Below are 18682 nucleotides of genomic sequence, written 5' to 3' on the forward strand. Positions count from 1 at the left end.
TATTATTCATCATTATTTCAGTTTTTCATTGTTTTGAAAGAAATCCGCCTGGTAAGTTTCATGTCACCTAATCAATACCATCTTCAGGAACACATTCGATAATCAATCTTATTTGGTTTCATATTATTTGGCTTCAATGACCTGAATTTGTTTTAACTTGTTCAAAGCACTAATGAAGAAGAATTTTGAAAATAACATTCTTAAAGTTTGTTTAGGAAATGCAATGTCATGTAAATGCAATTGTAAATTTTGTACTGGAGTAGATTTTTATAAAAACAAAATATAATCAAAATTCTACATTATCTTTAATGTTCTAAAATTATATATTAATATTTTTTATTAATCATAAGATTATATTACAATTATATTATATTTAATTTATTGTTAGCTGTTTAAAGGTTTTCTATAACAACTTAACTAAAAGTGTACAATATCTTTAAATTACTTCACTCGTATTGGAGTCTGATCACAAAAGACTTTAAATAGAACAAAACTCGCAACAAAAGCTGCGATTCAGGGCCCCAACCGATTTGGCGCCGTCGAGCGGAAGATGTCGTGTGGAATAGCGCAGCAGCAGGTGTGTGTTGTGTTAGCGGATCAATAAAAAAGCTGCCGCCCAAGAGAGGAACAACAATAAAAACAACAAGGCAGGCGAACAGAGGCACCGACATTTGCCCTACGCTATCTGCTCGCTTTTATCAGCGAGTTTGGCTTTGCGATTGGGGCCTCTGGCCATCTCTTTACCCTCCCTCCCAATCCCACTTCCACTTTTTCCCTCTCTCTGTCTCTCTATCTCTCTGTCTCTCTTTCTCTGTCTTGCTGACGACGCAAACAGCTGAAACGCCGAGCGACCAACGACCATCGGCTTTTCAATGTTTTTGTCAGTGTTTTTTGAACAGTCGTTCAGTGAATTACAATCGACCAGCTATTCGCTCGCTCGCTCACCTATCGTACCGCCGTTGCCCACTCTCTTTCTGGCCAGCCAGCTGATTTTTTGGATGCTCTTAAGTGGACTACATGTCGTATACGTAATATCAAATCCTCTCTTTTGCTCAAGCAGCACACAATAACAAGTGTTTCGAGCGTGGCGCGTTTATTTAAAAACAACTTAGTGTTTCAAAACAACAACAGTCTTAAAAGAAAAAGCCATAAACCCAAACTACAACCAAAAGCTTCAGGCCTAGGTAACGAAAAGTTAGTTAAATAAAACAGAGTTACGGGTGCGAAATAATAACATTTAATACCGGATAGTTGAAGGGTCACAATAATTGCGTCTAATTAATATAACCCTCACTCCCAGGGGAAAAGACTTCCATGTGTGCCAATGTGTGTGCGCGTATTTGCCCAAGTGTGAGTGTGTATCTGTGTTTTGGCATTTTGAACATTTGCCCTAATCAACAAGTTCAATTTAATAGTCAACTTTTGGATAGAGCCGACGCTTTCTCTTCAATTCTCCCACAACACAAACAATAGTTTCTAATATATATTTCTGTGGAAAATTTGCGCACAAACAAGATATTTCGCATAATTTTACCGGCATGTGGTCATCAGTGCTGATTCTCTTAAACACTCTTCGTACAATGCTCTTACACAAAAATAAAAACAAACTTAATGTTATATATACATGTTTACATTAATTGTTTGGCTTTGTGCTTTAGCTAATGATAATGATAATGAAAGTACCCAAAGTTTCGCGCAATTAAATAACATTGAAAACAATCAAAAGACTGGGATACGCTTCAGAGATTTCAGGCTATACAATATTCAAGTGTTTACAAAAAACTTTTGCCTAGTTATTAAACTCCCAATCGAGACGCCTATAATATTATTATGTGCGGTTGCTTCTAAAGACTTTATCACGACATTTTCGTTAGTATATCATTATATCCCCCCACGCGAATTAAATAGTCAAACTGCATGACGATCCCTAGACACGAACTTAGTGTTTCTCTCCGTCCCTTTCTTCGACCCTGAACCCCTGTCTTTCACTCACCTGTTGATGCGACTTTGCCAGGTAATTGCTAAAATCAATATGTACTGTGTGTTCGGGCAAAGAATACTTGATATCGGCCGAACGAGGCTTGTTTTGAACTTTGCTTATTTGTGTTTAGCTTTTTTCTCACATTTTTCTCGCATTTTTTCCGAGTTTTAATTATGCACAGCGCTGATTCAAATTATAAACTACGTCAAGGCATCAAACGACAGCCTCAGACGACTGGAAGACAACAACCAGAGGGTATTTATTAAAAGCAAGACAGCAAAAGTTGGTTTACACATACGAAATGTACAATACTCTAGCTTTGTTTGAATGTACTACCCAAACACAAATGGAATTTTTATGGACATTATTAAGAGTAGTCCATTAAAATAAACTGTTTTTGAAAAAGGAAAAAGTAAGCCTCATCATCTGATAAATTTTTGGTTTTACATATAAAATCATATTCTACTCAAACTATTAGTTCTAAAAATGCCAAATTACTTAGTTTTCAGGTGCTACAAAAAAAACCTTTTTAAAAAATATGGAACAATACAAATTCTATTCTGAACATCTTGTCTCCATCTATGGCAAACTACAGTACAAAGTGCATCTTTCCCATTGTCAGAGTATTCCCATATAAAAACCTTAGGAAACTGGTTTTGTTTTTTATTTTCTCGATTCGAACACATTTGCAATGTTGACTTGGATTCGGGGAAAAAACCGTTCGATATTTACCCAGTTTGCTCTGTGATTTCACTGTTTATAAATATGAATACCTGGACTAAGATAATTTGCAAATGGAAGTTGCTAAAGATACCCGTATCAAGAATTTATTTTCGCACAATTGCAAAGTGCAAAAGATGTTTACTTTGAGTACATACTTTCATTTACGAATGAATTCTAATTAAGCTGAGTTTTGTTTGACACTATTAATTGACTACAACCGATCTTATCCATCTTATATCATACTCACTTGACAACTCAATAAATTTGTAATCATTTGTAATTCATTATTGGATTGTTTAATTGGAATTATTTTGTAACTAAATCCAGTAACTAACTAACATGAAACTTAAAGCTTATAAATGATTCTTTTGAATCATATCGATACCCAAAATAAAACACCCTTTGTATCTTACAACTTTCATTTCCAGTTTATTAGCCAGACGTTTTTGTTACCAACCAACCGATTCTCTCTGTTTTTGATTGTTTTCTCTCTCCCGCTTCTTGTCAAGTATCTCATCTTAAAAAACAGTATCGCTCTGAGCCGTCAAATCTTTTCCGTTTAATACACTTGCTTTAATACTTGCCTATGTACTTGTTTTTTTTTTGCACATTCGGCTGAGTCATGGCAACAAACCAAAGATCACAGCGATTCCGAATTGTTAACTTTGACCATTATTCAAAGCGGCAGTGAGGGATTCCCAGAAAACCTTAAATATAGCTATTATTAACTTGAACCGAGCTTAAACTATTATTAATATGATCTTGCTTTAAAGTTGCTATTTGCCTGAGTTATATTTGATGGGCTTATCAACTTCTGGGGGGTCTTAATTAAACTGAGATACTTGAACAGTAAAGAAGGAAATAAATCGTTATGCACACGTGCTAGCAAATATAACTACATATTCATGATAGACAGATTAATAAGTTAATAGATAGGTTACAACAATAAATACTCTCTTAGTGTATGAGGAAGCAGATCGTTACAGAACACAATCATAAATATACTTTCAGAGTATTGTAATACAAAGTGATAATTTAAATGGGAGTAGGAAAAAAAGGCAATTTGGTGAAATTTTTTTTGACGAAACTGCTAAAACCCTGCTAAAGACATTTTAAAATATTAAAAAATAATAAAAAATGATCTTTAACTTAGTTGTTTTTACTTGTTTTTTTGTTTACTGACCTAATTTGGTTATTCTAAACATAAGCTTTAACTGAATTTCTCACGCAGAAATGTTAAGTAATCAGCATTATACAAACAGTATGATACGTAAGTCAATTTTTTAAACATATAAATTGCAACATCAATGTGTATAAATAAAATGTGTTATTTTAGCTTTAAATTAATTAAAAGCTAAAGCACATTTTCCCTATTGAGATTACATAAGAAAAGGAAAGGAAAATGCAACTGTGCATTTTTTGAACAACCCGGTGCTATCGATCAAATTCAGAACTACGATTAATGACAGGTTCCCATAATTTAGAAGCGAAACCAATTGGTTTTATGATTTGTTTATGGTCGCAATTTTATCGGAAAATCCCGCTTGCAAACATGGGCTGATGTAATTTACATGCTCTGAAGCCAGGACTCACTGTACAGTGATAACTCCCATGGTGGGCGTCCTTTTTTTGGGCTCTGATATTAAATACTAAGTTCCCATATCAATTGACAGATAATGAATGCCCATTCCACATGGTTATCTTTTAACTCTTGTGGCCGTTGTTGTTTTTGGGCATCCACTGTACTTATCTACGGCTGATTTCATGTGAATGTGTGTAATCTCTCTCATAAATGGAAATCGCAATCAAGAAATAAACAAACCATTTAACAGTGCTATATCTCCTTTTAGAATTTTGCCAATCGAAGCTCCCTTATCAGTGTTTCTAGCTTGCCTGCAGTGAAATCCCAATTAGAGGATCGGAATTTGCGGTAAATTCGTGGAAGAAATTTAAGTTATTTTTAGAATAATATGAACTATAAATGTAAATGACTTCATTTTCAAACATATCGTTTTGAAAAGCCACATTAAACTGCGGGTCCAGGCCAAAATAATCGACCCATTCTTATCTATATGTCCGTCTCTGTCTATCATTTCAGTTAACATATTGACTCATCACCATTTGTGCCGGCTGATAAGCAATCATGATCGACCTAGAGGACCTGCCCCGGCTGCAATCCCTATCCCCGGCCAAGGATATCGAAGATACCTACCGACAGACCCAATTGCAGCCCAATCCCAAGAAGAAGGTCACCGTGCGAGTGCCAATCGGACCTCCTTCGAAACTGACCAAGCTAATAAAGCCGACGGTGGCTTCCACGCCCTCTATTTTGGCCACGCCCACGCCATCCTCCCTGGAGACTCCGCCTACACCGCAAACGACGACACCAGGCGACGCAAAGACCCCCATTTGGCGAGGTGGCTTCCTTTTTGCCATTCCGGTAAGTATTGTGGCAAGATAGACCTAATAACATTTGTACGTATTTTCAATTGCCAGCACAATTGTTCGCAGGTCAGACAATAAAAAATCTATTTCAGGAAGTATTATATCAAACATTAACCCATCAATCTTAATTAAGTTTTATTTGTTGGTCTTTTAGTTAAATTGACTTTTTCAGCTTTGGTGTACATAGACTGAGTCATTTTACTAATATTGGTTGTAACTAAACCAAATTTCTGACTATGAAAAGAGGGCACATTAATATTTTTATAAAAAGAAAGGTTTGTACTATTATTTATTCATACAGCCATGGTCAACTAATTGGCACAAAAAATGCGGTGGCTCTATGTGTGCCCATTACGAAGCCAACGTGAAATGTAAAGATTTTACCTTTACTGTAGTCGATAAACATTTATTTTTAATAAATACAAAACTTTTCACCAATTTCTATGATTCCCGAAGGAAAAACAACTGGGCTAACAATCAGAAAAACGGTATAAGTGGAAAATAATGGTTTAAAAAAAGTTTTTCCAGAAATGTTGTAATATATTAGTGAAGTGTATTACTTATAATATATATTTAAACAAAATCAACTCGTAAAAAAACTATCAAATTGCCATGTGACCAACACATAAAAAAAACACCTCGTCAGCTTAAGTTTTAAAAACCTAAAAATTTTGTTTTTGTTTATATTAAAGTCCAAAATTTCTGTCTAAGTACATTTTTCCATTATTTCAAATCAATTGCAAAAAAATTTTTTTAAGTTTTGAATGGACACGTGTCCAAAGCTTGTAAAATTACACAATATCTACATGTAATTTCGTCAGAGGCTTAATAATCAGCTTATGGTTTTATAAATAATTGGCATTAAGCCTGAACCATAATTGCTGTTTAAGACGAAGCAAACATTCCTTCTTTTTACCGTTAAACTTTAAACCCAGTTAAGAAAAACACCGAAATCAAAAGGTCAATATCTAAAATAAATTTTAAACAACATAGCCGTGCGTAAAAAGCTCTTTAGTCCAAAAAATCCACCATACGCGGTCTTTTCGCTTACATTGTTATGTTAGTTCGAAGCTTCGCTCACATTGCACTGCAAAACAATACCACCGCAGGCACGCAAATTCACCGCTTTCGAAAAGCTCTCGGCTGGCAACAATGTGACCGTGGCAAAGAGATGGGGAAACATCGATGACATCGATGTTGGCACCGATGCTCAAAAGTTTGGCTTATCGATGTTTTTCCATCACTTCGCTACTGCGAACTTGGAACTGAGCTTTTTTATTTAAATCGTATTTTGCAGTTGAATAGAAAATCGCGACTAATTTCGACGGCGGAGAAATTGCCAAAAGTTGACAAACAAACACGTTTTTGAGCCCACCACGTACGTACGGCGACTAGCGAAAGAGAGTAGCAAGCGGACGCGGCGATAATTTGCCAAATAACAGTGAAAGAAAACGCGTAAAAGAGCGAAGTACACGCCGCTTGCCTGTGTCTGCCCAAAAGGGTTTGTGTGTGTGTGTGTGCCGGAACAATAAATGAAAGAGTTTTGGGTGCTATTCAATGGTTTTTAATTTTTTTAGTTGCAAATTTGCATGCCTCACTTAATAAGTGCAACTCATTGCAGTGGTGGGTTAATGCCAAGCAACAACGACCAACAGGCTAGCAACAACAGTTATTCAGCAATCTCCCCCTCTCGCTCTCGCGCGCAGTCCCTCTCTCGCTCTCCTGCTCAGCTGACAGACTGCAATCGACACAAAAAAAGTTAAATATAAAGAATACAAAATCGAAAACGAGCCAAGCCATTTGATAAATAATTTGTTGATGTCGATGCAAAGTGCAGAGCGAAGGTTGAAATGCTGTTGCCGGTTGTGTTCGCCGCTCGTTCTCGAAGTTTCCACCTAGTATTTACACAATTTGATTTGCTCTCCGCCTGCTCTGTCTGTGATTCTCCATAAAAATAAAATCACTTTGCATTTAATTAAATGCATTAATTGTGCGCACAACGCGAAATTGGCAAGAAAAAACAGCAGTCTTATGCTTCAACGTGTGCGTGTTTTTTGTTATTTGGTGTGTGAGTCAGAGACACGAGAAAGAGGCGATAAAAGCAAACAAAGGAATAAATCGCGATGTGCAGGCAAAAACACATAAAAATATTAGGTGATGCAAAAACAACTTACGAAGCGAAAATAATTATGTTTTAACCCCAACACGCGTTTCCTCTTTTTTGTTTTTTTTTTATAACTTGTGAATTAACTTATTTTAAAGCAACTTGATTATGTTTTAAATCTATCAAATGTGCGGCCTAAATAAAAAAATAACGAAAACATGCTCGAAATTTCTTTTTAACCGATGCTTAATTTACTAATACATAAAAAATCATATAAAAAAGGAAAACCATTGTAAATATCCGCATTTATTTATTTATCATTTTTGAAAATATACCAGAATGAAGTAAATGTTTCTATAATTGAATCAAACATTAAAAACGAGCAGTAGGGTTAAAAAATGACGATTTCACCACATAAAAGGCACACACACACACACTCACACAAAAGTGCGTAGCAGACTGTGAAGAAGAAGAAGCAACTGTCACATAATCAAATGCCAATTGTCATAAATAATTAATAGAAATTAAATTTAAATTAGTTGGCAAAGAGAAAGTTCAAGGACGCGTACAAATCACATGGATCTTTAAGTTATAAAAAATAAAACGCGTGTTTTGCAGCAGTTAAAAGTAAAACCAGAGAAAGAAAGTTAAACATAAACAAATAAGGAGCTGCAAAAAGAAAAAGTGAACGGTAAACAATAACCCATCATTCACCATTGTGTGTGCAGCAAAGAAGAGGAAGCAGCGAAGAGAAAAAAAGATCAAGCAACAACAAAAACAAGGAGAACATTTACTGCGCCGCAGCTTTTTACCGTTGTAGTCGGCTTTCATCATCCAAAAAAAATTTGAGGTGAGTGCACTGCAATACACCCACACAAACACACCAAAACCCTCTCATACATACGCCTTTTCATTGAGAAGCGAGCCAATCTAAGTTTTGCTTTTTAATCTTTTTTAAAATTTATTTTTTCCATTTACAAATACCTTTCAACAAAGAAAGTTTATATCAGGCCTCTAACAATATTTCGCACACATTTTTTTGGCCGTCCTTGAATTGGGTGTTTCACTTCGCATTGCGCACATTTCAAACGGCCGTCAGAGACCTTGAAAAAGTTCAAGTTCAAAGCCATTTCGTCTGGGTCTGGGTCATTCCTTCCTCCTCTCACCCCTTTTCTTGTGGGTGGTTGTCTGTTAAACCGCCCATGGGATTGATAAAGGGGGAGGGGCTGGCCACGATGGGCATATTAAATGCGTTGTAGATATAAAACTGATGGCGGATAACGTAAAGCAGCAAGGATAAACAAATATCAAATAATTTTACTTTTGGTTTCCATTCTTGACCTGCTTAATTGTCCGTGAGTATAAAATTAATCCAAGTCCCATGCTGAAGGCCGTTATCAGTTCTTCACTACGGATACACTCTAGTTCTTTGAATCTCTGTTGCTGTTTTAAAGTACTTAGTAAACCTTCTATAACTTTTTAATTAGCTTTAACTCATTTATTTTGTGGATTTTGTGTATAAAATACGTATTTTACTATGAGTTAGAAGTATCGTAATCTAGTAAAAATGTTCTTTTTTTTAGTACAAACCACATTTTTTATCTTACTTAAGAGTAGGTCAGTAGTCCATATATCATTTGAAGTCTAAACAATGCATATATCAAAACTCTAGTTCTTAGCTCATACAAATATTAGTATTCTTTATATTATCTAGCAAATAAATATTTGTATAAATTAATAAACTAAATTTAATAAGGAAAATAATTGGAGTCATATGTATATTTAGAAAATTTCTTTTTTGCCCCGGAAATAAAAACTTCCTCGTGCTCAGTTCATTTAGAAAATCTAATGGCAAACACAAAGGCCGAACCCCTGAAAACAAAAGCATTTTCATTTAACATTCAAACTGCATATATGACCATGCAGCAACATTATATATTTGACTAGATACACTTAACAAATCATTATGCTTACTAATTCCATTCTATTTGTTGTCACATCTTGATTTGCTTACAGAACGAACACGAGGACAGCCATCAATTAAAAGCGAAGAGGATTGGAAAACGGGGAAAGGCGGTGGAAACTGCGAATTTTCTGTTTTTGCGCAGATTTTGGAACGAAGAGGAGGCCGGAAGGCGGGGCAAGGCGACGTCATTGAACGTTGAGATCCCGGACGACGCAGCCGTAGAGCTGTTGTCCGGGACGAAGAACAACAGCAGCAGCGGAGGAGGAGGAGGAGGAGGTGACGGGCGGAGAACGCACTACGGAATTCAAAAGACATCCACACACCCATTCTCATAGATTGCAACCTCTTGAAGCAACACAATGATCTCAAATAAGAAATCGTACGCTATGAAAATGCTGCAACTGGCTTTGGCCTTGAGTTTGCTGCATTACAATCCGGATTACCTGCTCCACCGCTGGGACTCGCAGCTGGAACTCGGCACCCATGGCGATGGCTGGGAGCTGGAGATGCTGCGCACAGTCCACCGTCTGGATATGGATCAAAACCCATATGGAAATCGAAAAGGACTGAGTCCCAGGATAGAGGATCTGCTGAATTTCGACGATCCCTCTTGGGGCAGAGTGGGCAACGGAGTGGGGGAGTACAAGCTACCTACGAGATTCAATGGCAGCACCTTCGTAATGAATCTCCACAACACCACCGGTAATAGCAGTGTCCAGACAGCAGCCCTGCAGGATGTGCAGAGCAATAGTGCTGGAGCCACTGCGAGTTCGTTGGTGGTTGCTAACGGGGCTGCGCCCACGTCCGGTGGCCCAACTAGTGGCTCTGCACTTAGTGAAATTCACATTGACACCGCGTCCTTGGCCACCGGAAACGCGAACCGTTCGTTGCTGCACCCGGCCCCTGAATTGGACATGTTCCTCTCACCCCATATGCTGCAAGATCAGCGCTCCATTTGGGAACAGAATCTGGCCGATCTGCACGACTACAATGATTTGAATCTGCCGGCCAGCCCGTATGCAAATCTACCTCTAAAAGATGGCCAGCAACAACCGCCTGATAGCTCGCATCTGGATCTCAGCTTGGCGGCGCTTCTTCATGGATTCACCGGCGGCAGTGCCACGCCCCTAAGCCCGGTGCCAGCCCTCAACGATAGCACCCCACATCCCAGAAATTTGGGCAGCATTACGAACAACTCGGCAGGGCGGAATGATGATGGCGAGGAGAGCCTGTATTTGGGTCGTCTGTTTGGCCAGTACGAGGACGACGAGTACGAGGGCGAGATGGTCGGAGGAGTGGCAAATGCCTGCGAAGTGGAGGGTCTGACCACCGACGAGCCCTTTGGCAGTGCAACTTTCGCCAACGAGGTGGAAATCGGAGAAGACGAGGAGGTAACCCCAAAACACTAGAAAAAAATAAACACACAAATCAATTGTTTTGTGCTAAGGTAGGTTTGTTTTAAACCCAAACTCTTTTCATAACCGATAAATCCTGGTATGTTCGAGTAAAGTTCGTGATTTTAAATATAGTTACAATTTACCAAAATCTTTTGAGATTTCTTAAAAAGAAATATTCAATTTTGTTCTGCTATTCACCCTATTGAATTTAAAACAGTATACAAAGAATTTTAGTGTGGAATAGATCAACGTTTCTTATTAAACTAGAAACGTATGACCCAAGTTGGGAATTTATAAAGTAGTTGATTAGAAAGGAATTTGTATTCCTTTTAAAACAATAATCAGAACAGTCAACGATGCGTTAGGTCAAGGTTTCTTGCTGAATTGTTCTGAGTGGTTTTTGTTTTCTCAAAGTGTGTTTGTAAATGACATTGATTTGACTGATTAAAAGGCACTCAAATGACGCCACCTGCAGAGTGTGCTTCATTTTGTGTTGTTTGTGCTCATTATCAGGCGGTGTAGCTTTTTGCATTGCTAATGAAGATTCGCGAACCCATCGCTTGACCCAGTCCAGTCAACCGCTTGAGTTGTCCAGCTCTAGTGTTCTTCCCTTGGTCTCTGTTTAGCTTTCTTTATAATTATAGTTTGTAGGTTTCCCCAACTCCAATCGATATTCAAATGTGGCTTTCTGTTATGATTGGTCACCCTGCGAGTGAGTCTGACAATTTTTGAGCTTATCAGCAGATAATGGTTCCAACTTTGTTTACACATCAGCATGACTGTTGCTACTGTTATCCACACACATACCTTCAACCTGTATAAAGGTTGGTTGTTTCACCTAATTGAGAGATTATTGGAAATCGATAGAAAATCAGATTATATTTGTATGTGATTGCTACTTAGTAATTTAATTTGATTAATTGGTTATAACTATAAATAGAATAGCAACATAAAATGTAAAAAAAATGAATGGATAAAGTATAATTCTTGAAGAAGTATTTTTCAAAAGAAAAGACTTATCTTTTGTTTTGCTTATATCTTTCGAACCGTGCGCAACAACTTTCACCGTCTTTCGGACCCAAAGTTCACATATTATATGCAAACACAAAAATCAAGCAGCAATTAGGTCATTAAACGTTTCGACTGCGCAAAAAACATTTTAGCTGGGAAACAAAAACAAAACCAAAAAGCCTTATTTGCTATAAAATTCATAGCTTTTGGTCAAATAATTAAGATTCGATTAAATAAATATTTAATGTCCCATAAAAATTAAAATGTTTATGAATTTTGCAAATGATTATTATAAATCAGAAACATTTACTTTAATCCCACAATAATCCGAAACGCACTTTCCAAATAGGGGTACATTAACGTGCTAAATCTGTTTAATGGATACCAATCACCATCTATGTGCATGCGAATTTATAGATATGAATCCGATTTTGTGCTCGATTTTTATTTATATTTAAAAATCGAATTGAATGTCGGCGACAAATGTGCGGCAATTCAGTCAGCGATTTCATTATTTGTTTTTTTACACTCTGGTGCTGTGTTGTGCGTTTTGCGAATTGCAATTTAAATATGCATAAATATTTATACTCGGCCTGGCCAAGAGCGACTGACAGGGGGAGATATGGCCGAGACAGGAGCGAGATGACTAACTCAGTGTTATTTTCGATTTATTCAGCTCTTTGTTGTTGTACACTTGTGTTGCCTGCAATTCATTTTTGCTTCTCCAACATGTCACGAATGTTTTCCATTTCGGCCGATGACGGTTTTATTTTTTGTTCTGACTGACTGTGTTCTTGAGGGGCAGAGCATATAGAACATACATAAGTAATACATATGCTTTAGATATGATCTCATTAAATGCATTCGGCATTCACATTGCATAATCATGAAGACGACGGCAATTAATACATTTGTTTGCCTTTGTCTTTAAATTTGATGCCAGCAATCGAGTGGGTTGCGAAGAACTTCCGTAATTTTGTTAGCTTGTGCAATGCAGTTGGAACAATTACACCTGGTATTGGCAGGGTGTATTGTTTTAGGAGCTAATTTATTTTTGTTTAAACTTTTAAAGAAAAGTACTTCTGAGCGGGGAGAAGACTTTTGGAAAAAGCTGCATCAAAACATTTTAAAAAAATGTCTGAAGTGAAATTCCATTAGAGTATAACCAAGTCATAGGAGACTGACAGAGATTTTAAACTTTTCTACAAAGTATACATATATTTTAACTATTAAGTGGTGCATTCTCAAATAAGTACTAGGTATTTAATGTGCTGAAAAGCTCGCTTATATAGGTTCTTGTTCAGTAATTGCAACTGGTTCCAGCTGCTTACCATTATTCCATAAACGAATATGGTAATGAGAAAGAATAGCAAGTTAGGTAGGTTCCCCACAAAGAACCCATTCTGGACAGGTGTATGAGTTGATGTGTCACCTGTATCTTGATTTCTCGGGAGAGAGAGGTCACAACAGTGCGTTTGTGTGACCTCATCACACACACCAGCGCAGTAGTGGAGCACAAAACTCAAAACTCTAGTTTGTTGAATGTCGTCTACCTCGAGTGCTGTCTCTTTCCCACTCCCACTGTCTTTCAACTAATTGCAAATCTACCAAGCTTTGTAGCTTTTTACGTTTCGCTTTAACTCATTCGTTTATACACGGTCAGCGATTTTTTTTGTTTTTGTTGGTTGTTATTTTTGGGGTCTCGGTCTCGCATTTTGATTGAGATTCAGAAGAATGAAAAAAAACTCACCAAAAAGATTCGTTGAACTTCGTTTTTTATACTCCTGCTTGGGGTATTTTAATTTGTATCAGACGTATTATCGCGTTTAAGGCCCTCCTCTATCTCCATGTTGTTGTAGAGCAAGTGATTTTAAATTCATATGCCAATATCGGGGTTATCACAGAAGTCTCATTGGTTTAAAAGGGTTTGTAATTTGTATGCACACTTTAACCGAACTTAAAAAGAAGAAGATTTCTTTGTAAAAAAAACAATTTATTTTTAATTTTTTCCAATACTAATAATCTAAAAAATAAATAGGTTACCTAATGTAATTTTCCTATCTAGTGCAAGGGTATAAACATTTTGTTGAAGTCAACTACCCATCTCGATTGAGTCATAAGAGAGCTCAGGTGTCGTGCCTCTTAATCTCTCTGTCTTCTCTGTTAACAATTTTTCATCATTTAATCATTTTATAATTGATCAATTATCGCTTTTGCCATGCGGTTTCCAATCTCAGTGAATATGTGTGTATGTGAGTGAGTAGGTGTAGAAAAAGGGGGTGGCGAAGGCTGTGGAAAAGGAAAACTTGAAAACAAAACCGATGGGGGAAAACAGCTGATTTGCCGGCATTTTTACTCACCACACTTCATGCATTTAACTTTACATTCAGCTGGCTCTCTCCACCTCAGTCAGCAAATTCACCGCCAGCAACATTTGTTGCTAAGGAAAATTCACTCTAACCACAGACTCAAAAGCTGTTTAGTAAAGACAACCACACCATGTAAGTAGTGTTCCAAACCGAAGCTTTTCAAATTGATATCAATAGTTCTTACAATCGAAACACTGATAACACTTGCAATCGAAATTTAAAATATGATAACGTAGGTTGAAAAATTAAAATTTGAATTGCCGATAAGGACGAGAAATCTATTTTTAAGGTTGTACTTGTTGTCTGGCACTTGTTTTGGGTTGCCTAGGGCTTATCAGTCGCTGGTTGCTGGTTTCAACTTTTCGAAATTCGTGCAAAACAAACTTTATCAATTGAAATAAATCAGAAAAAAAAATATTTTTATGAGCCCCTCCAACTGCTAATCGCCGCCTGGCCCAGACATTATCGAACGCAACCAAACGAAAGTTTCAGTCTGCGTTATGCCGATTTCCAGTGAATACGTTTTCCCGAATCGTGTGGATCGCCCTTTAAGCAATATCAAATCAAGCGGAAATCAGTTTTCAATTGTCAAGCATAATGTGTCTCAACGAGGAGTACAAATATATGCACATTTACCTAGCGGTCTGTCCCCGACTTCCTATATCTAGCCATTAATCTGTGTTTACTGCGAATAAACTTTCTATTCACATGGCCGCAGTGCAAAGTGTTAGCAAAAATAGAGAGAAAAAAACCAAATATATGTAAAGCCTGCAAATTGAAAAATAATTTGCCTGTAATTACGTTGCATTTTCCCACTTAATTACCCTCAGCTAAAGAAGCATTCATTTGGATTTATACGTGTTTCTTTATACATATAAATTTTCTTTTTTGTTGCCCAAAGTTTTGTTTCTCACGAAGTTTGTTAGTTAATTTCAATAATTAAATACCGTTAACTACGGTTCGCGAACTTCTGCCGGGTACTCTGTCATACACTTGTAAAAAATACCTTAGAAACCAAACTGTTGGAATTTATTTCAATCTGTTCGTAAGAATAAAATGTATTTACATTAATTTTATTTTTGCAGGGACTTATAGAAATGCTACATATTTTTATTATGTTTTTCTATTAATTACTTTTTAACTTATTGCAGTGACTCACGGGAATTCATAAAATGCTAGCTATTTGATTTTAAATATCATATTATCTGTGTTTCGTTTGAATTTGCATTCAATGAATTTTGCTCACTTTCAAATGTCAAATTGATTATAAGGTTGACAGTAGAGGAAAAGCCGAGCTGAGTTATAATTGAAATTGATAATTGCAAGGAAAACCGTTTGGATGACACAAATGAACTGTTATTAAGGCCTAACTGCTCGCCATTGTGGGGTTGTTGCAAACCGCAAAAACAGGACACTTGAAGCAGGGCTTGAGCAATCCGCCAGATACGAGTGCACACACAGATACACACGACAACAGGTCGGCTTGGTTGGTGGTACAATCCACTATCTGGCAATGTCTTCTGAGGGCTTGACGAGCTCATGATTAATATGCGCCACACTTGCCCGTCGCTCTGCGATCTCAGATCTCCGAACTCCTCTCTCCGGTCTTGTGTGCTGTATCTTGTATCTGCCTGTGCGAGTGTATCCCACAGATGCTGAAGTGATCTCTCCGTTCGCGCTGCGCTGTCAGTTCAGGTGTCATCAGAAAAATCTTTTGCCGGTGCTTTATTAATGACTCTTGCTAGCCCGAGCCTTTCCCTTTCCTTCGTGGTCGCTTCCTTTCGAGACCCCGACCCTGTTCTTTCCGCTCGCTTACTTTCTTTTGCTTTCACTCGACTTTCATCATTTGCCGACCCTGCAGGATCAGAAACTCATTTATCTTGCTATAACATTTTGTACACTATGCTTCGGTGTTCTGTGGTCAAGTTAATGGTAAAATCGGCTCAGTTAAGCGGACTAATTGCCGCCACAAACGGTTACAAGTGTCAATATTTTGATGCTACATGGGGGGCACAGCGCCTTGATTGATTGTCTTGGATCATTTGTTGCTGCCCCGAGTTTAAGCATTAAGCATTACTGAGGCTTATAAAGAACTTTACTGTGCAGGTGTATAGTATGTGCGTACATTTCCCGCCTCTTATCTGCCACTTTTCAATGCTTGATTTCGTCAGTCTCCTGTTTGCTCAGCCGGCCGCTCATTCAAATACTTGTCTCGAGAGCGGCCCACGTGTCGCTTGCGGAATTTAAAAGTTCAGCCAGCACTGCAAGGTCACGAAGAGAGTTTCCCAGGCCCTAGCGATAAGATTTGGCCCATTAATATAACCGTAATTGTAGATCATGGCATTGGACTAGTTATGAAATCGTTAATTGAACCCGGCAATCATAATTCTAAGCTCTTTTCAATATTTCATCTGGGACTTTTCCCTTTTAATTCCTTTCTGGAATTCCAACTTTGAATAAGTGTATTCTTTGTGCTTCTTGAACCTGTTAAACTGTCACGTATTGCTCGAAATTCTATAAGTACAAGATAAGGTCGTATTTTCGACCGTAACCGATAAGAACTGTAACTTGGCTACACTGTAAATAGTCGAACTTAATGACTGTTATAAGGAGTTAATAGAATTTTAAACGTGTAACTTTTAGTAATTTCACAAAATTAAACCCTCTTTTATTTTAGAAGCAAAAACAGTATGCTGACTATTTTAGTAAACTCTTTACTTTCTTTATCCCGTCAAAGAAAAGAAAATTTTATTCAAGTTTACTTGGAAGTTTAATTAAACATCAAGTTTCCAATCAACAACCATAAATGGCTATACATCCTACGTACATATCTACGTGTATGTATGAACAACCCCCCGAAATGGAGAAAAAATAATAATGAAATGCCAGCAGGGGAGGATTCGGTTTTTGGGCTTGTGTTTGGATCCGAGACCTTCTTCTTTCCTTCGCTCAATTTAATTGCTCATTTTTACCGAACATGCGCAACGCACAGCAGCACGCATTCAGATACAGTAGATCTAGCCTAGGGTGAAAACAAATTATTTTTTAAATCAAATAATTAGAAACTTATATAATAACTTTTACTAAGTATAATGCAATATTAACTGTTCAAAAGTTGTACTTAGAAAGATTTTGTAAAACGCCTTATAATGGTTTAAAGATCTAAGGATGTAAGGTTATAGAAATTTCACTGTATTTACGAGCACATGTTCCCTGGGGAATTGGCTCTGCCGGAGCTCCGCCAGCTGCTCAGTCGACGTCGCTGTCAGCGGTGGTGCGGCAGCAATTGATTGGGCTCAACACAGTGGCCCTTAATTTCTCCGACGGTTCTCAGGGGTCAGGAGAGCAAGGGAGACGGCAGCAGAGACCAATGATGTCGCCGCCATATTCTGCTGACTAATCCAGGAGATAGGCGTGGCCACAATGATTGATTACTTTTTGTTGCCACTGTGGAAAAGTCCAAGAAAGCCTCGCGAAGGGCCACAAACAAAAAAAAAAAAGAAAATGGGGAAAGAAAATGTACGTTTTAGGAAAATGTCACACGAAACAAAAACCTCAAAAACCGTGGCATATGAGGGGGGGGCATTCATTTTAATTAAAACATCAGAAAGTTCTTTGGCAGGACAGCAATTGTGCTGCTAATGTCGGCCATTATCCTGTGATTATCCCTTAGTTGAAGGAAAATAACGCCACAGTATGTAGACCTCTGGATTCTACCTGTTTTAAAAACCAAACGGTTTTACCCGGGCTTAAGAGTGGGCGACAACGCCCCGTTCCCTCGCTTCGAAACCCGACTTGACTTGGCCAAAAAAGAAAAGGATTAAAGTGGTTTCGGCCAGCAGCGTTAATAATGCATCATTAACGCTATAATTTGAGCTCGAATTCCTCTTCTTAGTCACTCTCTTCCACTGCATGAATTGGCAGAATACTGCCAAACATCTTCATAAGCGATCTGCAATGCTTCGATTTCCGATGTGCGATGCTCTTTCAAAGTTTTGGCAAGTGTATGCCCGCTCTTAGGTGCAAATGTATAGCCCCGAAATATTTTGTACAGTGTGTGGCCGGCCGGCGGTGGGCGATAAGAGATCTGGTCGTTCGCTACGGCGTAAACAAGTCCCGGGCCCAAGGCACTTCGTAAGAGAGTGCTCCGGCCCCCCCGAAATACCCATAGCCCCCACTTGAGTCAGCGTTATAAATACTATATCAGCCGACTCTCTGTGGTGTCCCATTGATAAGATTCACCATTATCGATCACCGCTGTCCAACGAGCGAGCACTCTTCGAGAGGTTTTCACGGGTTAAGGGAGTGCTCGGTAGGTTATGAGTTATAGTGCTGGTTTGATAAGAATGGCGAAATAAGAGAATCTATTATATGTGGGGTATTTATTTGACTACCTATTATACACCTGGACTTATGTTTTATACCCAACATTACAACAATAAAAGATACAGCTTGACAGGCGGTAAAGATATCATCTTATTAAAGTCAAAATGAATTTCTGAGATATCTTGAGAGAAGTTGGTAAAACGCTAAAACATAAGTCTTAAGAGATTGTTTTTTACTTTTGTCAAACTTTGCACTTTCATATATAGAAACTTGCAAGTATTAGTTTTAAATAAAAAGTCATTAAATATACAGGATAAGATTTTCCATAAAAAGATTTGAAAATGTTGATGATAAAGACTT

At 37.7% G+C, this 18682-nt stretch overlaps 1 protein-coding gene across 3 annotated transcripts in view; it reads left to right on the forward strand.

Moving 5' to 3' along the window:
- Positions 1 to 906: 906 nt before the first annotated feature.
- LOC108148611 (segmentation protein cap'n'collar) overlaps positions 907 to 18682 on the forward strand; it is a 43171-nt gene continuing 25395 nt past the window's right edge. The window contains exons 1-3 of one of the 3 annotated variants that reach the window (XM_017275690.2): positions 6431 to 6527; positions 7793 to 8103; positions 9270 to 10610. In XM_017275690.2, the coding sequence (XP_017131179.1) occupies positions 9579 to 10610 (1032 nt within the window). In that variant the 5' untranslated portion in view covers positions 6431 to 6527; positions 7793 to 8103; positions 9270 to 9578. Of the gene's footprint in view, positions 1185 to 4802; positions 5145 to 6430; positions 6528 to 7792; positions 8104 to 9269; positions 10611 to 14504; positions 14639 to 18682 lie in introns of those variants that run through there. The other 2 variants (XM_017275691.2, XM_017275692.2) reach the window with 2 other exon arrangements.

Source organism: Drosophila elegans, unplaced genomic scaffold, assembly GCF_018152505.1.
Source record: "Drosophila elegans isolate 14027-0461.03 unplaced genomic scaffold, ASM1815250v1 contig_476, whole genome shotgun sequence".
Classification (NCBI taxonomy): Eukaryota; Metazoa; Arthropoda; class Insecta; order Diptera; family Drosophilidae; genus Drosophila; species Drosophila elegans.